The sequence below is a fragment of the Suricata suricatta genome, chromosome 1, assembly GCF_006229205.1.
Source record: "Suricata suricatta isolate VVHF042 chromosome 1, meerkat_22Aug2017_6uvM2_HiC, whole genome shotgun sequence".
Lineage (NCBI taxonomy): Eukaryota > Metazoa > Chordata > Mammalia > Carnivora > Herpestidae > Suricata > Suricata suricatta.
Window position 1 is genome coordinate 115,707,995 of NC_043700.1, and position 23,204 is coordinate 115,731,198.

Here is a 23,204-nt window from a genome sequence, read left to right on the forward strand (position 1 = left end):
CATCTAGATATAATCTACTCTCACCTGCACATTTATATTCCTGCACATCTTTCCTTGTCAAAAGCCACCATGCTGCTTTCCCCTGTCTTACGTACTGCCAAAATACACTCCGTGCAGTTTCCAAATCTGGAGTTTCTAAATTACCCTAAAATCTGAGAGGCATAAAACAACTGAACTTGTTATTTCTAGTTCTATGAACTTCCCTTCCTAATGACCTGCAACTTACGACATCAAAAGAATTGGCCACATTCCCCTAGGGATATGTATTTTTTTTTAACGTCAACAGGGTAGAAGTGTGGTGTCACAGAAGAGAAAAAGGCTAAAGGAATCTGGAACTGAGCTGTCCCACTGCCGCCCGCAGCACTGGAAGCATGTAGCCCCCAAGCACTTGCAAGTGGCTACTCAGAATGTTGACTGTTCAGTGCAAAATAGATGGCCAGTTTCAAAGACAAAATATATAACGTATCTCAATCATTTTTACATCAATTAAATGCTGAAATGCTTATACTGTGAATGGTCATGCATTACATAAAATTTATCATTTAAGTTAATTTTGCCTATTACCTTTTTTTTACTGACTGCTATAAATCTTTAAATTACATATGCGCCTCACAATATATTACTATTGGACAGGGCTGATAGAGACTCCAAGTTCCACTCCTTTTTTTCTGTCGCTGACTCATTATTCTAGAAAAGTTAGAACTCCCACTCAACTTGACTCGCGGTTTCAGTTTCTCAATGCACCTCACTCAGCAAACATACATTATCTGATTGACTACACTACTGCAGGCAGTGTGCTAAGTACTTCTGTAAAACGCTGTACCTGCTCTACCATCTACCTCACAGATTAACATACATTCTAAATGTGGGGCATTAGCATCACTACTTCCCTGCCTTAATGACTTAAATAAAAGGAAATCAATTCTAACAAGGACTTCTCTTACACAGAAGGTGTGGAGGGAGAGAAGTTACACAACAATTTCCTAGTTCCACCTTCGGCTGGTTAGGAATATGGAGTTACAAGCCAAAGCAGGGATCATTTACACATTTCGAAAGGTCTCGGCTATACAAAGACTCAGCAGTTTCTCCCTAAAGGGATCACAACATATTCTAATATATATAAACCCGACTTATACTGGACTTTTCATAAACATATCGAACATTTGAAAACAAGTATACTGGTAAGGGGCATTAAAGAATCTACTCTTGAAATCACTGTTGCACTATATGCTAACTAACTTGGATGTAAATAAAAAAAACAAAAAAAAACCCTCAAAATATGCTTCTGCAATAAGGAAACAGACAAGCTAATTAATAAATATGGCCAGTTTTCAATGATGCCCTGAAGTTTTACAGCTCATACTGTGAATGAGAAAGATCACAAAGATCTTCGTGAGGGGAAAAGGCAGGCAGAAGTTGAGAAAGATTTGAAGATTCTAGGAAACTGGCTTTGAAGATAAAGAAAGGGGCTACAAGCTAAGGAATGTGTTGGTCTCAAGAAGCTGGAAAAGGCAAGGAAATGTATCTTCCATAGAAGCCTCCAGAAGGAGCACAGCTCTGCCAACACCTGGATTTGAGCCTAGTGAGACTCATTTCAAATTTCTGACCCCCAGAACTATAGAACAGATCTGTGCAGTTCTGTGTCACTTAATTTGTGGTGATTTGTTATAGTAGCAATATGAAACTAGTATAGAAACAACATGATTGCCAAGGATAGTTCATAAAAGAGATGCAGTGTTCACCTGAGTTTCTTCAAGCCCTGTCACCACCATGCTGTGAGGAAGTAGAAAGACCACAGAGAAAGGCCACACATGCGGGCATTCTGGCCACCAGACAGCCCAGTCAGCCCCCTCCAAACACGTGCGGGAACGAGCCACACGACGGCTCCAGCCCCAGCCACCGGCTCAGTGCAACTTCATGAAGGACCCTGAGGAAGGACTGATGCGTCACTCAGCTCGGCCCAACTGAGAACAGTGAGCGACAATAATAAAATTGTTATTTTAAGCTATTAAATTTTAGGGTGATTCACTGCACAGCAATAAATAACTGGGACAGTTAATATATGTCAACTTAAAAAAAAAGAAGCAAGTATTCCTGCCCTTGCTTCTTCTTTCAGAACTGTTTTTTATTTCTAAATAAATGGTTTTATATATTGTACAGACACAATCATCACTGACCCATATCCCCTTCTCCCAAAAATTCTATCTTCTTCAATCTCTCTTTATATAATCCATGCCTAAATCTGAGTCTGTCATTTGTCAGTTCAGTACATAAAGGACTTTTTTCACCCCTCCCCTACACATACTCTTTTTACACAAACATACACACACTCCTGTATCCTGTAATCAGAGTAGCCACTTCCATTCTGTTACTGGGATGCACATCAGATTACAGGGTTTACCAGGAAGGAATTAAGTTGGCTCTTATTTTCTGTTGACTAGTTCTCATTTCAAGCACAATTCACAGCTTATATAAAGAAACCTTCGTGGTCTGCTAATAAATGTTTGTTGATATATATCAAATGCTGTGCTCTCCCATTGAGAGACACTCCTTTCCCTTTTCATTCACAACTACTGACATCCAGAATTTTATCACCTCACACCTCGACTACAGCAACAACTGTACATCAGGCTGGCTAGACTGACTAGCTCACACCTGCAATACATTCTAGACACTACTGCCAACTCTGTCTTCCCAAAATAGCAACTTCACCTTGTCCTTCTTCCGCACAAAAATGTTTCTGCAAATCCCAACAAATAAAGTGTAATATCCTTGGTCTCACACTGCCCTCTGCCAGTATTTAACACGTGGTACTCAGCCCTAGCTCATCCTGACTCTGTTCAGTTCAACTTGAAACATCTATTCATGCTTCCTCTCTACCTGGAATTTCTTCCTCATCTCCACCAAACCAAAATTTCAACCATTCTTTCTTTCTCCCACAGGACCTGCACCAAACTGCTTCAGTTCCTTACTAGGTGGCACAAAGTATAGGAATCAAGATCGCCCCTAGAAAAACAAAACCCAGATACCACTCCTAGCCCTGGTATTTCTTCACTAGTCTGTATAAACCTGAATAAATAAAGTACTTCTCTAAGCACATAATCTGCATTTATTTATTTATTCACTCATTCACTCATTTATTTTGCAGAATCTGCTCTTCACAATAGGGCTAAGATATTATTCAGAGTCGTGATGATCAAATAAAATAATGTATATCATCATCATCATCCTCATCCAAAAGTTAGCACTGCGCGTTTCCCATGTCCTACCTTACTTAATCGTAGTAACAATTCTAGGGTAGGAGCCACTCCCTACTGTTGTTCAAGATGAGAAAACTTGAGCACAAGAAATTATGTGAAAGTGTCTATAGCAATAACTCATATATTTGTTAAATTCCTTCTTAGGTCACTTACTGAAGACAGCTTTCATTTCTAGCACTAAATAACAGATTTGTTCCTGCATGCCTTTTTTTCAAGAGAAAAGATTTCTGGAAGACATTAATTGTCCCAAACTTCCTTTCTTATTCTATCAGATAGCACTCAACTTGAAAAAAAAGGTACTTTGTCCCCCTTATTTATACCAACAGATAGTACAGTATCTGATATACACTACAAAATCAATTTCATTTAAGGAATCAGAATAGTGACAGAAAGAGCTCCCGACTCAGTTGGTTAAGCATCTGACTTCAGGTCAGATCATGATCTCATGGTTCTTGAGTTCAAGCCCCACATCGAGCTCTCTGCTCTCAGCACAGAGCCCACTTTGGATCCTCTGTCTCCCTCTCTCTCTGCCTCTCCCCCACTCATGGGTGCGCAGTCTCTCCCTCTCAAAAATGAGTAAACATTAAAAAAAAGAAAAACCAGAATACTGATTGATAGCTAGACCATGGCAGAGACTGTTGGCTGTTCACCAAAATTAGTCTCTCTCTCTTACAGAGTCCTCAGCTAGATTACACTTCCCAACCTCCTTTGCAGTTAGCGCAGCCATATGACTGAATTCCTGCCAATGAAAAAATGTAAGTGATCTGTGCCAATTTCAGGTTGGTTCATTAAAACCTCCCAAACATACTCCTCTCTATGCTTCACCCCCTCCTCCCAGTATCTACAGATTAGAAAAATAACTCTTGAAAGGTACAGGTTGACAACCACAGAACCTCAGTCACAGAATAAATGCCCTGTCACCACCTCCCCCAAATGTGACCAAACACGTTTTAGACGACTAGGTGAGCGAGATAATAAATGCATATTGTGTCTGAGCAAATATACATTCTGAGAGTCCATTTATAACAGCTAATAGAAAAATAAATACAAAATAGTAGGTCCTATTAAATGTTTTAGGATATGTTTGTTGAATAAATGCTTAGCAACACCAAATCTTTGCGCAGTACTTACTGGCATAATGGGGTACATTGGGGGCTGTATGAAAAAGCTTGTGGATTCCATGCCCACAATAGCTTCGAACAACTGAAAACCCATTTGCTTGGGCATGCTTCTGAATAATATTTCCCAATTCTCGGTATCGAACACCAGGTTTCACTGAAAGGAAAAAAGAAGACTCATGACAAAGTAATAATAAGTGACATTTACTGCCAATTACTATCTACGTGCCCAGAACCTATCCGAATGCTTTATATGCCTAAATCATATGCCTACACATAAACATGTACTTATAGGCCTATACATGAACATGTTCCTTACAAAACTTTCAGATGAGGAAACCAAGGGAAAGAGATACCAGTAAATGGCAAGGCTGAGATTCAAACCAGTAGCGCCTGCACATCCTCCGTCAGTGTAGAGAAGGACACGTGTGCAGTACTAAGGGGCTGGAGAGACACACCTTTTGCTTTAAAAGAATGGAAAACATGCTTCTCTTTCTCTCCTTCTCTAAGGTCAAGTGTGCCATCCTATTAAAGTAAGCAGAAGAAGTGAAGAGAGGAAAGAGCACAGGACAAAAAGCAATGTCCAGAAAGTAACTTGGACTTGTCCTTAGTGTCAGAGTGATCAAGTTCTCAAAGGATGACTCCCCCTGGGCTTCTTTACCCCGTAAGTGATCCTCAAATTATTCATAGTTGCCTCTCAAGAGAGTCCTGGGGATAGGGTATAGAAAGATACTTCTCACTGTGCACTTCCTGCTCTGCTTAATTTTTATGACTTTTGCCACCAGAATGAAGTGGTTCTTGTTGTTACGGCTGTCCCAGGACTGAGACCCCAGAGGCTGGGCCCTGCCAGACTCCTGAGAACCTGGCCATGATGCTGGGGGTGCTCCAACTCCCTACAGTCTCCTAACTCTGCCTACCTGATTTTCAACCTGTGGTTCCGGTACAACGTATGGCCTCCAGTCAACCAAATCTCTGGGCAAACAGCTCCAGGAATCATTTCAATTAATATGCACTTGTTCTTAACTCTATGGTCCAGCTTGACACTTTTCAGGGGTGTGAAGTTAACAATGTTGAGAAACCAGGCTGACTTTCATAATGATTTGCTTGCATTCCCGTCCAAGCCTTCCTACCACCCCCAGTCGTGGGGGGAGGAAAGCAAAATTTTAACCCATTTTGCATAGTATACAACAAAAAATCCCTATTCAAAAATAATGAGCATATAAAAGAGGAGTTTCTTCCCTAATTTTCAAACTAGAGACAATTCTCATCCCAAGGATGCACTTCATTAGTACCTGGAGACTTTTTTGGTTTTCACAACTAGGAGTGCCGGTGCAAACTGGCATCTAGCGGGTAAAGACCAGGAATGTGGTTAAGCATCCTGCAACGCACAGGACAGGCCCTACAATAAAGAATTATCAGACTCAAAACAAATTAATGTGTAGATTGAGAAGTCTATTCTAAAAGGATAATTTTAACAACAGTCAAACTCTCTACTGCTCTACGCCATGTTGAACAGCCAGGTTGGCAGAAAATAAGGGGCAAGAATAATACATACAAAGGTATTAATAGCACTTTCCAGAGATAAAGGAACTTTCGTTCTATCCTGGCTACTGAGACGAAGACTTTGGTTTCTGGTAGTTTCATGACAAGTTCTATTCCTGTGTCTTTGTAAAACAACATTTCAGCTCCTTGGTTATTTCCAACAACTCACAGAAAAGCAATAGGGATATAAACATCAAAGATATTATCTGGCAGAAACCCTACAAATTATTTTAAACTCCAACTTGCAAAAATGAGAAACTAAAGAATATTAGCTTTTAAACAATCAACAAGTAAAAAGAAATCTCACACACTGATACATGAAAATATCACAATTTCATTTTTCATTTCTCCAACTTTATTAGTAAAACTTTCATCATCTCCTATGTGTGTTAAAATGAACTAAAAACAATAAAAATATCAAATCTATGTTATTAGAGATAACTATGTGTCTACCAAACAATGTGGTCTTCTCCAATACTTTGCTGATGATATATCATGTCTACTGGGGGGGAAGGAAGGTGGGTACAGATAATATACTGAACAATTTAGCTGAAATGTCGTGAGATTCAAACGAAAAGGTTGTTCCAACTCAACTGCCCTTTTAGCAACAGTCTGCTAACATCTGCAACAAGTCATTCTTCCTCTCCTCCTAAGACATACTGCAAACAACAAAACCAACAAAAATCTGTATGAGCTGTTTGAGTGGACAGAGACAGAAGGAGAAAAATCCTACAGAAATATACCTGTACTCAAAGATAGTATTCACTACAATAGCAAGACATCTAGAAAACACCAAATTCTAGGAGGGGAATACTTGAAGAAATTTTCATAGTATGGAATATGATATATAGCCATTAAAAGAAGGGGGTAGATCTATGCATGCAGGTACATATGCTAGCTGGGAAAAATCACAAAGATCCTACTGAGAAAAAGTACAAATTACAGAATATTATCAATATTATAACTCCAATTAACCTAACTAAACACATACACATAAGTATATGTGGTGTGTGTGTGTGTGTGTGTCTGTTAATACACAAGGGAGAAAAAAAACCTAAATGTGAAAAGCAAATACCTCAGGAAAAAAAGACATAAAAAAGGAAAGAGGTAAGTATAAAGGGAACATCATTCATTTTTCTCTCATAATCTAGCACTAATTTTTTATAATGAAAACCTAATATGAGAGAATTAACAAGTAGGAAAAAAAAGCTACACTTAAGAACTATACATTCCTATACATTTATCATATGTTATACATATAATATAAATTCCTCCTCATTTATCAAAGGAAAGGGAGAGAAGTCACAGAAGAGACAAATGATGATAAGCAATCATCTGGTCCACCTCATCGAGAGATCCCCAAATCACCCGTATATCCATCACTGCTAAAATCCCACGCTGACTCAGGCAGCGTAGAGGCAAAGCAGGTGAGGGCAAGGAAAGAACTGTGGAGGGATGAGCCATCTGAAGCCCATCAACACACAACAGCTCCAGTGGGTGGTGCCCAGCACTGCCACTGACCTGCGTCGATGGCTTGCATCAGGCACTCATACGTGGTCTGAACCAGTTTCCGTGCTCCCTCGTCCACATCTCCAACAAAAAACGTCTCATTCAAGTCCCCATGGTAACCATTGCGATAAAGAGTGATATCCACTGCAAAACAATGGGCAAATACAAAGACCAGTATTTTTGTTTCAAAACAGAAGACATTTCTCCAACATGACCGTATCAAGCAACTTAATGAAAACGACAATTTGTGCATTCTCAAACTAGACACTAATGGATGTACAGTTATTGCCTGAAAGACACCCCTCGTTTGTAACGCAACTAAACTCACTGTGGTGGAAAGGGACGTGGTCATGCAGAACAAGCCAGATGGTGGGCTTTTACACTTACAGTAGTAATTAGATCATTTATGTCAGAAAAAATGTATTGAGAATACATTCACACAAGATCAATAAGTCATTAATAACATTAAAGGGAAGACTGCTACATTTGACATTAAACAGAAAATACTGCTTTCACTTACTGTCTTCAACGAGTTTTTTTCTCTTCCCAGTGAATCACTAAAAATAACTTACCCTGTTCTACACTTTCTTTTTCAAAAACTCATCTGCCTTTCACTTATTTGTGAAAATTCACCCTTCCCTTTGTCAACATATTTAATACATACAGACTACTAGTATACAACTATAAGACACTAGACGTATACGTTAAAAGAGTCTTTTAAACCATGAATTTTAACCAACCTTCAGTATCACAATATAGATGTGTTGGCTAGCACGACACACACATTCCTGAAAAACCTCACATATTATGTAATAGAAGTGATAAAATAACAGGGTTTGTATGAAAAACAGGATTGGGCAAAAGCCACAGCACTTCATAAACAGATACCCTAACGAAATAGTAACAACCGGAGTAAGGCGTGTGGGCTGTCTCCACTCTCACTCCCAGCCAGCATCGAGGGAAAGCGTTCCCCGCAGCCTTTACCACTTGGGCTCGTGCTTCCTCATCTGACAGATAAGCCCTTGAAGACACCTGACTACTAACAAGACCCAGGTCATCAATATTAAAACCACCATCTAGGGATGCCCTCTTGTCAGGGTCTCTTTTAAAGCACAGGGGGAACGTCTCAGCAGCTCCTCCTCTGCACCGGCAGCATCCCCAGAGAGCGTGCACAGTGGGCCCTGCAGCCACCTTCTGAACTTCTTAACATCAAGGCAGGCACTTGCATAGGATTTTAGCTTTTTTCTTAAGATCTTCATACATTAGTAAAAACTTTTCTTCCTCTGTAAGAAAGCCTGCCCTGATCTCCTCAAAACCATTAATGGACAAAAAGAAAAGCTGGGGGGGGGGGAATCCCACCTGAATCAACATTACTTCCACATTTCACTGACATCTTCCACCAATTTGTCAATCACAATCATGCTGTGCCAAATGTATCTATGCTGAAAGTATCTTAAAATCATAAAAAATGTTTCACAGATTTAAGATTTCTTTAAAATTTTAAATACAAAAAAAGGACAAATTAAAGACAGGAAGCAGGTGAAGAAAACACAAATCACTATCAGACTCCCAAAAGCTTGTCGTTGCTTTGCTCATGGTGACAAAAGTCCTGCTTACATATCTCTTACCGTTAACAATATCACCTTCTTGCAAGGGCCGTCTGTCAGGAATCCCGTGACAGATTACTTCATTCACTGAAGTACAACAAGACTTTGGGAAATTATAATAATTCAGGGGAGAAGGATAACAATTTCTTGCAATACATGCCTATAATAAATTAAAATACAAAGAAAATAGTTTGGAATGCGCAAAAAAATTAATCTATATGCAATTAACCAGATATTTAAAAATTTTTAATGTGAAAAAATTTGTTGTACAGATGCTTCTAATAAACTTATTTAAATTTCATTTTAGAAAAAGTAACAAATATTATCTTAAACGATATACACCAGACTGCAGGCAAACCAATTTACTGGTAAAGTGCAAAAGAAAAGCAAATTCACATATTATAAGTATTTCCAAGTACACACAAATGTTACTCTATGAAGATTCTAGTTTAGAATTAACCACTCTTTCTTATAAATATATTATTTAAAATAAGAAGATAATATCTAAAGCACATATTAAATGTACTTTTAATGTAATTATAATATCTTATAACAAGCCTGTATATCTCCCCATGACCAACAATGGAATGCCAGCATAATTAAGAGATGATGAAGTACTTCCTGATACATTTTAATCACTACATTCATATGGAACAAAGGAACCTCTAAGAAAATGGTCTGGTTTTCCTTAACAAGTCTTATTTTACTTGGATGTTTTCACACAATGGGAGTCACAGCATACATAATTTCTCTTTCTACACTGCCACACAGTCTTCAGACCAATAATCTGTAAATACTTGTATATAACACGATTCGTGAAATAACCTTACTGGCAATTCTACTACTACTAGAAATTTAAATGAAGTTTCCTCAATTATAAAAAATATTACAACAGGTAACTACATGCCTGTCGCTTTTCCCTTATTTAATGATATGCTTCTATACTTCTCAAAGCCAGTATAGTTTAGAGCACACAGCAAACTGCCTTGACTAAAAATGCCAACTCCATCTTTTACAAGTGTAACATCGAACAATTACCCTCTGCCTCAGCTTCCCTCTCCCCTCTCTATACAATGGAGAGGGCAGTGGAGTTGTTGCAGACATTAAATGAGTTAGTAAAAGAGCACCTGGCCTATATATAGCAAGCATGCAAAATGCTACTACTGCATACTACATATTTTATAACATAGGGAAGAGTTTTCCAAAATCAGAATTTGTAAGTTTTGGATAAAAAATTTTATAAATGTTTCTACTGCTCAAGAAACATTGTCAAATTCCATTTTAAAAAGGTCGTCCAATTTAGAGTAGCACCACCATGCAAAAAAAGTACCATCTTGGGGTGCCTGAGTGTCTCAGTCGGTTAAATGTCTGAATCTTAGTTCGGGCTCAGGTCACGACCTCCTGGCTCGAGAGTTCGAGCTCTGCATCAGGCTGTCTGCTGTCAACACAGAGCCTGCTTTGGACCCTCTGTCCCCCCCTCTCTGCCTCTCCCATTCCGCACACGTGCTCTCTCTTACTCACTCTCTCTCAAAAATAAACATTAAAAAAAAATTTAAAGAGTACCAGCTTCACCTCCGTATAAACTGTGAAAACAAACAGCTTTAAAATACTAAACTAATTCAATATGTCTTCATGATTTGCATGTTTGATTACCAAAGCAGGTTTAATTAGTTTACCATGTGATTTATTAACTAGTTTTGCTCTTCTCTTATGAATAAGATATTCATATAACGTGTGTACTCTTGTATGCCAGGGTTTTAAGGTCTCTCCATAAAGGATAAGCAATCTTTACATAAAAAAAAAATCCCTGTATCATATTTACTAAAACATTTTTCTGTTTACTGCCTTATGTTATTGTAGATATGAAAGAGAACATTTTTGGGGTGCCTGGCTGGCTCAGTCAGAAGAGCATGCAACTCTTGACCTTGGGTTCATGAGTTTGAGCCTCACGCTGTGTGTAGAAATAACTCAAATAAATCCGCTTTTAAAAGAAGGGGGCATTGTTTCTACTAATCTAGTTCCAGAAGTTATATCTTTTTCTTATTTCAGAATATTTAATGTACATAGTGGTATGATTTGTTTAAAGCATTAATAAAATTAATCATTTTATAACAGTTAAAAATATGAAGTTTCAGAAACAAGATTTTCAAACTCACCTCAGACCTCAATGTCACAAATGCTTAAAAATGGGAATAATGACTGCTCAATATTTTCTATACTGAAACAAAGTAAAAATTTGCTTTCAAATTAGCCATCTTACTTTAGATATACAGAACTTAAATTTACTTAATTTTTTAGAAACCTAAAAATTCTAAGGTGAAAAACATTTTCAAAGCATAAAAGTAAAGTTCTTACTAAATGTACAGCATGATCTATTTCTTCAGTAGTTACACCAGGTTTAATCATGCCAGCAGCAATGTCCAATACTTCCCTAGCAAGCTGTAAGAGAGAAACATTGAATACATTCAAGAAATGAAATAGAAACAAATCTGTATCCTTTGTACTATCCCAGATTTTGTGAGAAATTTGTAAAATGAATCTTATCCTGAATATTATAATCTTGTATTTTCATTTTAAAACTATTTGTATTTCTTATGTCCATCAATAAATATGTGTATATATATGTAAATAAAATTGGGCTAACCAACTTAGTAAGTAAGCATGACTGAGTTCTCTGTGAAAATGCATATCCTAAGGAATTTAAGCAATGATCAATCAGAGGAAGTTAAGTCTTCTCACATTTCTATACTTCCTAGGTACAGTAGTCTCCTGTTATCTGCAGGGAATAGGCTCCAAGACCTCCTGGATGCCTGAAACCACAGACAGTTCCAAAACCAACATATACTGTTTTTCATATACATATAGACCAATGATAAACTTTAATTTATAAATTAAGGACAGTAAGAGATTAACAACAATAAGAATAAAACAGAACACTTATGACAATATATATACTCTAATGAAAGTTCTGTGATTGTGGTCTCTCTCTCTAAAAATATCTTACTGTACTATCCTCACCCTTCTTGTGATGTGAGATAAAATGCCTACATGAGGAATGAAGAGAAGAGAACAGTGCAGGCGCTGTGATGTAGCATTAGGCAACCACTGACCTCTGACAATTCCTCAGAAAGATCGCCTGCAAATAGACTGTGGTTGACTGTGGGTAACTGAAACCATGGAAAGCAAAACCATGGATAAGGGTGGGCTACTAAATTTCACAACAGGCTTTTCTTAACTTTATACAAAGCCTCAACTTTGCCCTATGTTAAAATGACTCATAAAAATAAAATGACAAAATATGAAGTTTAGTTCTTAAAAAAAAAAGCAAGGGTAAAAAAATGGACTACCAACCATCAATAGTACTTTTCAAAAAGGCTAAGTAGAAAACAACTGTTGCATAAAAGTACATGCTAACAATGGTTTAATGAAAGTATGACTAGCCACAGTCTTACAATGTAAAATTTGCTGCCTTTGTAAATCAGCAAATCACTGACTTCTTGTCTAGTATCTTCATGTCCACTTCAATCTATCTTGTCTCATGGGGAAAAAAATAACTCTTACCCTACATACAAGTCGCATTCCTTCTATATCTTCACATGAGAGTAATTTAATTTGAGAAGTGCCTTTAAGAGCCTGTTCAGATTCAGACATTCCTAGAGAAGAAAATCAGTAAGAAACACCAAAATGAATGGAAAAATATAGTATTTATTAGCATAATGATCTTCCCAATGACATAATAATAGTCAAGTCTCATTATTTCACATAATGGTATGTCATAATTTGGGAGGGTCCAAGTCACTTATTTTAAAAAGATATTTTCAACATGAAATTTGCCCCTCACCTCCCAAAATAAATAAACTTAAAAACAAAAAAAAGGACACTTATAAGTCAGAATTTTAAAACTCCTCTAACTGGCAGGGGGCAATCTGTGCTACACATTACCTATCTTCCCTGGGCATCTCACTATGGGTATCTATAAATCGGAGAAGACCACAGAACCCACCTCAGGGGTGGTCAGGGTAGTAACAGGAGGAAGAAACACATGTAAACAACTTAGCACAGTGCCCAACTCATAGTTATAAAAAAAAATACATATCAGTTATAGAATCATTCTTATCATCATACTATTTCTATTACTGCTACAGCCCAGAGTCTTTGGTTAGGCATTCACTGGAGGCCTCCACAATCTGTTTTTTATCTCAACAGACACTACATAATTAAGATACATGACAAATTAAAATCAAAACAAGTTTTTGGGGTGCCTGTGTAGCTCAATCTGTTGAGTGTCCAACTTCAACTCAGGCAGCCCCGCATCGGGCTCTGTGCTGACAGCTCAGAGCCTGGAGCCTGATTTGAATTCTGCGTCTCCCTCTCTCTCTCTGCCTTTCCCCCCACTCATGTTCTGTCTCTCTCTCTCAAAAATAAACATCAAAAACTTTTTAAAAAATAAAATCAAAACGAGTTTTTAATCTAGAATTTGATATAACCACATAAAATACATTATGCTGAATGTAGCCTTTCACAGCTATATCAACAATGTTTTCAGAACTGGGCAGATTTCTAAGAGGAAGAAAGAATATTTAATTCTTGCAAATGTTCTAGTGTGTCTTAGATAAAAATGTTTACATTTACTGAAAATCCAGCAATAAAAATTTTCTACAAAAAAAGCTCTTTTCCTTTACAGTAATCACCAAGCCCACAAATTGAAAAATGAAGCAACAGCACAGCAGAATTTACCTAAAGGGTGATCCGCGTAATCTGGTCTTTGAATGTAACTTGGCACTGGCCTTGTTGGCATCTAAAAACATCAGAGAGATTAGTTAAAACCAATTCAAATCTGAAAGTATCTTTCACTATTAAAGTTTAATAACAAAGAAAACAAAAGTAGGGGGAAAACACTAAAGATAAAAGTTCATTCATAGCATATAAATGGAAAACAAGTTTTAGATGATATCCTAATATCCTATCTATTTCATGAAGACTAAGCTTTACCTTCCTAATGTTAATGCCAACTCCCTTAGGACATTTAAGAAATATCCAGTAATCAGGGCACCTGGGTGGCTCAGTCGGTTAAGTGTCCAACTTCGGCTCAGGTCATGATCTCGCAGTTCGTGGGTTCAAGCCCCGCATCGGGCTCTGTGCTGGCAGCTCAGAGCCTAGAGCCTGCTTTGGATTCTGTGTCTCCCACTCTCTCTGCCCCTCCCCCTCTCATGCTCTGTCTTTGTCTCTCAAAAATAAATAAACATTAAAAAATTTTTTAAAAAAAAGAAAGAAAGAAACATCCAGTAAGGATTTGTGAGGATGGTGCTATACTCTTCCAAGCAAAATGGCAAACCAAAAACAATAAAATGTCTTGAGGTAAACATAGTACACTCCTGGTCTGGTCATTATGCCTTCAGGCAGAATTAAAGAGACTTTCTTATGTCTTTGTTATTTGTCCAAATTTTAAAAATTAAAGATACATTCCTTTTAGAAAAAGAAAAACATCATGGGGTGCCTGGGTGGCTCAGTCAGTTAAGCAGCCAACTTTGGCTCAGGTCATGATCTTGTGGCTTGTGAGTTCGAGTCCCATGTCAGGCTCTGTGCTGACAACTCAGAGCCTGGAGCCTGCTTCAGATTCTATGTCTCCTCTCTCTGACCTTCCCCTGCTCATGCTCTGTCTCTCAAAAATAAACAAACATTAAAAAAAAAAACACTTTTTTTAAAACATCAATAAAGAGAAGTTAAATATTTAAGGATGACAAACAGATTTCAACTTAATTCCTATGTTAAGATTTTTGAGGTCCACCCTGCCACAAACATAGGAAGGGATAGGAATGGCAGAAAAGCCAAATCTAAATTAAGGTGGAAACATATGCCACTTTAAAACAAAATAAAACAAACCAAAAAATTAGGAAAAAAGTAACATACCACCAATGTGCTGGCCAGATAATATCTATTCTACCTCATTTTTTTTAAGATTAAAGAATTTTTAATACTTTCACCTAAAATGTTTTCTTTTCTCCTTTGTCCAGGTCTGTCAACTATCCTAAAATCCAATGAATACACCATAAAAGTGAACTAGATAGAATGCAAATTTCATCCTGATTATGTGATTCATAATTAGAATACAAAACACATGTCTCATTTCTAGGAAACTGAAAATTTTGAAAATCGGTTTAAAAGAATGCAAAATTTTTGTTACCTTATTTACTCACCAGTGGATAATGTGGTCTGAGTTTACCAGTATATCGATAGCCTGCCCAGGGATCAGTGTTAATATCACCTTCTAGAGTCCAGGAAGACACTTCTCGCTTGGCCTTTTCATCTTCTGGGAGGCGGATGGACGCGAAAAAGCGAAGAAGAAATGCTTCAGTGGTCAAGCTACTGAGCACCAGCACACTTTGATCATCACTTGTTTGGAAACCAAAGCACAAAGCCCAGACATAAACATCTACCAAACTTCCAACCTAATCTAAATCAACAAGGCTTCTGCTTTCTTGCTATCTTCACAACCCTGTGACTCTTCAAAGACCCAAGCGTTTTGGGAGAAAAGGCCCAAGCCAAACATATCCTAAGTTTTCACACGTAATCGAATAGGAATAGCTCGCAGAACTCCTTTTCCAAGAAAATCCTAAATGTGGTCTCCCTACAATGTCAATTTATAGGAAGACCTCTTATTGAAATATAAAATCTAAGCCCAGGCAAAATTTCCCAACTGAGAGCAGATATTATAAATGGATTCTATGCTCTTAACTAAAACAACAGATTCTAAATAATTCCACAGCAAATTTAAAATAAAAAAATTCCCACTTAGCTGATGAACAGCTTTCAGATCAATATTTCAAAATGCTTTGAAAATTTTATAGTCATCATTTGCCTTTTTTCAGGAAGGGAGTAACAGAATGAAGTAAAAAAGTCAAAGAGGAGGGAACAATCAATAGAAAATTACTAAACACTCATTAGAAAAATTAAGAATCACACACAACTCACTAATTTCCTACCAGCTTAGTCATGAATGTATAATGGTGTATTTACTGAAATGCACCTAAGAATTCTTTTCACATGGAACAGACTCTCAGTGGTATCTGATGTCAGCACCCTGACTGCATCTCTTATCCATAAAGTAAAATAAAACTAACCTAAGACTTGAGGGGTATCTGGGTGGCTCAATTGGTTAAACATCCAACTTCGGCTCAGGTCATGATCTCCAGTTTGTGAGTTCAAGCCCCACAGCGGGCTCCGTGGGGACAACTCAGAGCCTGGAGCCTGCTTTGGTTTCTGTGTGTGCCTCTCTCTTTATGCCCCTCCCCTGCTTGTGCTCTGTCTCTCTCTCTCAAAAATAAACATTAAAAGAAAAAAATTAAAAGAAAAACTAACCTGAAACTTTACATAGCAGGAATTCAAATCCCTCCGACACTAAGTATCAACCTATAGACTTCCCAACTCACACTGATCTTCTCTTGATTACTGTTATCACAGACTTTAAATATCAGACTTCAATCAACTTCTGAAGTGTGCAAGAAAAATAACCCCCCCCCCAAACAATCTACAATATGAGATTCATACAATGTTAAACTAGAAAGGAATGGTGAAATGGGTGAAAGGGGTCCAGCTGTAAGTGCCGGGGGTGTAAAGTACAGCACAGGGACTACAACTAACAACAACAAGATGATATTTGAGACTAATTTACTTATCATTTTACAGAAGAGGAAACTGAGGTGATGTGGTGGCTCACAGGAGCAGAGATGTGGCTATGCTGGTTCCTAGTCCAATACTCTCTGAACAGAGCCCGTCTTGGGATTATAAGACTACTGAGGCACAACTGACTATAATGCAAAAATACAGCCATTCTTGGAGCACCTGGATGGTTCAGCCATCCGACTTTGGCTCAGGTCATGATCTCGTGGTTCATGGGTTTGAGCCTAACATCAGGCTCTGTGCTAACAGCTCAGAGCCTGGAGCCCACTTTGGATTCTGTGTCTCCTTCTCTCTCTGTCCCTCCCCAACTTCTGTGCTGCCTCTGTCTGTCTCTCTCTCTCTCTGTCCTTTGCTGACTCAGAAGTAATAAATGAATAAACTTAAATATGTGTGTGTGTGTGTGTGTGTGTGTGTGTGTGTGTGTTGCCAGACTATTCGCATTACTTTGGAAGAAAAGTCAATAATAATATTGTATATAAAATAAAAGAACAGAAAAGACTAAGACTACAAAATAAGAATAGCAAAGGAGGGTGCCTGGGTGACTCAGTCGGTTGAGAGTCAGATTCTTGATTTTGGCTCAGATCATGACGCCAGGACCGTGGGATCAATGCCCCAAGTTGGCTGTGCGCTAAGCATGGAGCCTGCTTGAGATTCTCTGTCTCTCCCTCTGCTCCCTCACTCGCACATCTCTCATTTTCTTAAAAAAAAAAAAAAAAACACAACAACAACAACAAAAAACAGAATAGCAGAGGAAAACGAAAGCTCTATCATCCTACTGAATTTTAGATCCTTCTCCCCTCTGCTATTCAAGAGAGCCCCTGTGAATGTGAATGTCGACAGGAAAACTGCTTCCCGTCCCAAGACAAAAATGGACTCCACTCATTGCCGCTAGGGTCAAACATCACAGAAAACAGTTCAAAATGCAGGCCAACTGACGCCTGCTTCAGCGATGAATTGCACCAAGTGCTTCATCTGAAATATGAACTTCCAGAATCATTTTCACGTGAAACCTAGGACAGAACAGCAATCAAGATGCAGGCTTTCTGGTCTGACACACTCCTAGGTAGGGAGGAGGGAGAAGGAAGGATGCAAGGTCTTTCAAAGCTTCCTGCTGATCTGCATTCAGACCCTTCCACAATCTATTTTCGAAAGGGAATTAAAAGCAGACCTCCAACAAATAATATAACTCAAAGCTATCTAAACAAGTAAAGATTGAAATATGGCAATTTTTTTTCTTAACTCTATGCAGAATTTACTTAGAGGAATTTACACTTCCAAAGCAAGTTACTTTACATTTTTAGGCCCTCGATTTGAGGGCACCTGGGTGGCTCAGGTCAGGATCTCACAGTTGGCGAGTTCAAGTCCCACACTGGGTGAGCACAAGCCCTGCTTCCAGTGAGCTCCAGCCCTACTTCAGGGAAAAAACACAAGCCCTAAGCAAGCCCTGCTTCTCTGTCTCTCTTTTTCTCCCTCTCCCTCCCCCCCATAAGTACACAAATAAATAAATAAATAAGAAAGGGAGGGAGGGAGGGAGAGAGGGAGGATGGATGGATTTGATCTCAGCCCTAAATTCTAGAAACATTAACAGACACCTAGTAAGTATGAACTGTACTGGAGTTTTGTAACAAAATTACTTACTAATTGGTCTGTGTCAAAATGATGAAAGCACAGGACAGTGTAAATAAGGATCTGTAAGCTGTCCTTGAAACATCATAATGCAAAAGGGCCAGATCCACCGCAGGCCCACATCATACCCAGGCCTCATTCTTTAAAAATTTCTGTGGAGGCTGTCTTCCAGCCAGCTGATAACAAAGAACTGCAGGTGTCTTAGCTATGCCTGGAACAGGATCTTCTGATCCCAATCCTGACTCCGTTCTTCCAGAGATGATTATTAAATAATTGCTGAGCGCGTACTAGGCATTGTACATATGCTAAGCACTTTACATGGATCTGTTTATTTAATCCTCACAACAAACCTCTAATTTCAGCATTTTGGAGGTAAGGCTTAAAAGTAATCCGTGCTCACAAAGCTTGCTGAAACCAGTTCTCTGAATTATTACATAACACCTTCTCTCTGCAATCCAATAATCAGGTATGCTAGCTTGGAGGGGTAGAGAAAGAGAATAAAAAGTGTTAAAGTGTTTTGTTTTTTAAATAGAGTTTTCATATCATATTTTTTTGCTATTCAAGAGATACTTGTAAAACATTCCTACCTTTTACTCTAGGCAAAGGTGACAAACACACTGTATCAGTAATAAAATAAAAAAATGATAATCTAAAACATATTATTATTGAGATGTAACATGACACAACTTTTATAAGTCACACTCAAAGCCAATGCTACTGCATACATTCTAACAGGAGATATACATTGGACAAAAAACCTATAATTTCATGTTAAAATTTCATAATTACACATGCCTTTTTTTAAAAAAAAAGTTTTTTTGATTTATTTAATGTTTATTGAGAGAGAGACACACAAAAGGTGAGTGGGGGATGGTCAGAGAGAGAGAGGGAGACACAGAATCAGAAGCAGGCTCCAGGCTCTGAGCAAACAGCATAGAGCCTTGATGCAGGGCTCGAACCCTCAAACTGTGAGATCATGACCTGAGCTGAAGTCGGCCACTTAACTGACTGAGCCACCCAGGTGCCCCTAAAAAAAATTTTTTTATGTTTATTTTTAAGAGGCAGAGAGAGACAGAGAGAGAGCAAGTGGGGGAGGGGCAGGAAGAGAAGAAGACACAGAATCCGAAGCAGCTCCAGGCTCTGAGCTATCAGCACAGAGCCACAGAGCCCGATGTGTGGCCCGAATCCACGAACTCTGAGCTGAAGTCAGATGCTTTACCAAATGAGCCACTTGGGTGCCCCAGGATTACGTGCCTTTAAGGGCTTTGTGATCTAAGTGATCTTCTTCACTAGGACACATAAAAAATAAATTCTGCCCTTGAGTCATTTCTTTAACTGACACTTGAAATTTTCCCAAGGTCTTATTAGCTTCCGCAATCAAAACAACTCCAGGTCCAGATGACTTCACTGGTAAATTCTACCAAATATTTACAGAAGAAATAATACCAATTCTACACAATCTTCTAGAAAAAGAGGAGGGAACATCACCCATTTTATGAGTCTAGGATCACTCTCATGCCAAAACTATTAAAAAATATTAAAAGCAAATGCCAGACCAATATCCTGTACCAACATAAATATAAATCAAACTCCCTTAATCAGAGATCAGTACACATTACAATTAACAAAAAGAAACTAAAAGAAGGAATACTTGGTGGCTCAGTCACTTAAGCGTCTGACTTAGACTCAGGTCATGATCTCACAGTTTGTGAGTTCGAGCCCTGTGTCAAGCTTTGTGCTGACAGCTCAGAGCCTAGAGCCTGCTTCAGATTCTGTGTCTCCCTCTCTCTGGTCCTTCCCTACTCATTCTCCTCCTATCTGCCTCTCAAAAATAAAATAAACATTTAAAAAAAATTTTTTAAGGGCACCTGGGTGGCTCAGTCAGTTGGGCATCTGACATTACATTCCAGTAATGTAAGTTCAGGTCATGCTCTCACAATTCGGGAGTTCAAGCTCTGCGTGGGGCTCTGTGCTGACAGCTCAGAGCCTGGAGCCTGCTTCAGATTCTCCCTCCCTCTCTGCCCCTTCCCCACTCATGCTCTGTCTGTCTCTCTCTCTCAAAAATAAAATAAAAACATTTTTTAAAAAAGGAGACTAAGGCTCTCCTAAAAATAATTTTTTTTAAAAAGAAAAGCTATTGCTTCCTATGTTATCTCACTATTGTTTCTTTGAACATGGAATGTGATCTGTAATATGCCTTGGCTCCTTGGCAGCCCAATATTGCTTCCCCCTGATCCCTTTTCCAGATACTCCTCTTTGCCCTGAACATTAACCTTCCCCTACACCATTCCATCCTCTAGAACCGTCATCCTCAATGGTATAGTCAATTTAATAGGGTGTGAAAGATACAGGGCTGGCTGGCTGAGAGGTGTCTCCATCCAACAACAAAACACAGCCCAAAGGGATCATAAAGAGTGCTCACCCCTAAGAAAATCATCCCAAAAAACCCAGAAGGGCATCATCTAAAAGATGGCACCATGTGTAAGTAAACACTAGAGCTATAAGTAAAACACAAATAGTCTCAGTCCAATGCAGTAATAATTATGTTCTTTTTACTTAGGGGACACAAGCTATTTAATTCTCTTGGAGTGTAGACCATAATAGCCATTAATTTCCCGTAGGAATCCAATATTTAATAAACACAGGCACTTCAATGAGTTAACAAACATCCTTTTTTTTAACTAACATCCTGTTTCACCTCAACTCTTCCCTTCCCTATCCTTTAACTTCTGAACATAAAATGTTAATTACTGGCTCAAAAGAGCTCCAACAATATCTAACACATTAGAAATGCAGTACTTAATGTGTGACTTAAGTTACATATTAAATAAAAATGGCATTTTTAAACCAACCTTTATACTGTGCTTTGATCTGAAGTAACAAATCCTGTCATTTATGCTTTGTGAAACTCTCATTTATTCGCTATAATTTTTCCTCATCTCTAGCCACATTTCCTCCCACAATAACCTAACATTTCCATTAAATGTAGACTTCACTTACAGAACCACAGAAAATACGTCGTTTTAAATTTTAATTTCCCTTTCCTTCAAATGGTGGTTGAACTGACCTCAATGAGGTTTTAAGATATAAATATATATATTAAATAATCTACCTAACTTTATTAAAACAGCAAATTCCTAAAAACTATACAATTAATTAGATGAATAAAAAATACCAAGATCATTAAGATGAAACTTAAGACGGATGAAGACTGGCTGCCAGGCCTTCATCCATTAGGATGGCAACGCTTTAAGACCAGAAAGCCCTCCTCAATTTTCAGGTAACTGCTATGAATTGTCTTAAGCCCTTTAGCCAGCCCACTAATGAAATGAATCCACAGGCTGAGTCAGTAAGCCAAAGCAAGAAAGGTCATGTGAATTGGCAATAGATCCATGTGGCTGACAGCAAGAGCTAAGAAGCAGCTACCTGTTGCACTTTGTGGTGTCCCACAAAATAACTTTGAAAAAGGAAAACTGAGGGGCGCCTGGGTGGCTCAGTCGGTTAAGCATCTGACTTCGGCTCAGGTCATGATTTCACGGCTCGTGGGTTCAAGCCCCACGTTCGGCTCTGGGCTGACAGCTCAGAGCCTGGAGCCTGCTTCAGATTCTGTGTCTCACTCTCTCTACCCCTCCCCTGCTCTCTCTCTCTCTCTCTCTCTCTCTCTCTCTCTCTCTCAAAAAAAATTAAACATGAAAAAAAAATTTTTTTAACATTTCAACCTATCAGATTGACAAAGGTTAAAAACAACATTGAGACATTGAAAAAAAAAAAAGAAAAAAGGAAAATTGAGTATCTGGCTACAAGTAATAAAACATCAAAAGAAAAAGTAATAAAAGTTTGAAAAGCCATCAAAATTGAAACTAAACAAAAACAAGATCTGGCTAAATTTAGGGCCCAGACAGCTCACATGCCCCTGCCTACAACATGCAAACACTTCTAGCAACAGAAAGAGGCTGCCAAAAATTAGGACATTCTCAGAAATGGTTCAAGAAAAACCATCTATCCTGGAAACCATCTCATGTTTTCATGTTACTAACAAAGACAGTACGCAGCCGCATTTTATTTACATGTTTATACCCCAAAGAATAAAAAGGTTTTAAAAATGTGCTAACTCTAGAACATATTGGGATTACGCTTTCAGAACATTCAAATATACACTTTCAGACCTGAAAGACTTCTAGTCTTCTGGAAAAAGCCACTTCTAATAGAAGTTTAGAGATGTGTGATTTTACTTACTTGCTTTCTTATGCAGTAACTTATGAGTTGCCCAACTTCCTTTAAAACATTCCTGAAAGAGCAAACACGAAAATTAATGTCAGGCCTTCCATAATAAGAAACATTTTAAGGAATACTGTATGTAAGAAATAGTTACTGGAAACTGCAAAAATCAAAATCAGTTGAGTTTACATTTGGTATTTGGGAAAGCTTAAGGAATGATGATACCTATTTAAAAGTCCACTTCAAAAAGCAACCTAAACTTAAGAGTACTTCAAATAAGCAAGAAACATTAACCTATATTATAAATAGTAGTCATGTTATATTTCAATTTTTTTTGCCATAATATTTTATTGTCAAGTTGTTTTCCATACAACACCCAGTGCTCTTCCCCTTAAGTGCCCTCCACCATCACCACCACCTCTTTTCCCCCCTCCCCCTTCCCCTTAAACCCTCAGTTCATTCTCAGCATTCAACAGTCTCTCAAGTTTTGCATCCCTCTCTCCCCAACTCTCTCTCCCTCCTCCGCTCCCCCTGGTTCTCCATTAGGTCTCTCTTGTTTTCCTGTTAGACCTATGAGTGCAAACATATGGTTTCTGTCCTTCTCTGCCTGGCTTACTTCGCTCAGCATGACACCCTCAAGGTCC

At 38.3% G+C, this 23,204-nt stretch overlaps 1 protein-coding gene and 1 long non-coding RNA gene across 3 annotated transcripts in view; one reads left to right on the plus strand and one right to left on the minus strand.

Annotated features, from left to right (window-relative positions):
• Positions 1-23,204, minus strand: part of METAP1 (methionyl aminopeptidase 1) — a 58,166-nt gene that overhangs the window by 6,905 nt on the left and 28,057 nt on the right. For both annotated transcript variants that reach the window (XM_029942854.1, XM_029942848.1), the window contains exons 2-9: positions 22,579-22,630; positions 15,234-15,346; positions 13,774-13,834; positions 12,598-12,689; positions 11,392-11,475; positions 9,058-9,196; positions 7,442-7,573; positions 4,392-4,535 (exon numbers count right to left, since the gene is read on the minus strand). In XM_029942854.1, coding sequence (XP_029798714.1) covers positions 4,392-4,535; positions 7,442-7,573; positions 9,058-9,196; positions 11,392-11,475; positions 12,598-12,689; positions 13,774-13,834; positions 15,234-15,346; positions 22,579-22,630 — 817 coding nt within the window. The remainder of the gene's footprint in view (positions 1-4,391; positions 4,536-7,441; positions 7,574-9,057; positions 9,197-11,391; positions 11,476-12,597; positions 12,690-13,773; positions 13,835-15,233; positions 15,347-22,578; positions 22,631-23,204) is intronic.
• LOC115294828 overlaps positions 18,677-23,204 on the plus strand; it is a 30,419-nt gene continuing 25,891 nt past the window's right edge. Inside the window, exon 1 of the long non-coding RNA XR_003910170.1 lies at positions 18,677-18,714. This is a non-coding gene — a long non-coding RNA (uncharacterized LOC115294828). The remainder of the gene's footprint in view (positions 18,715-23,204) is intronic.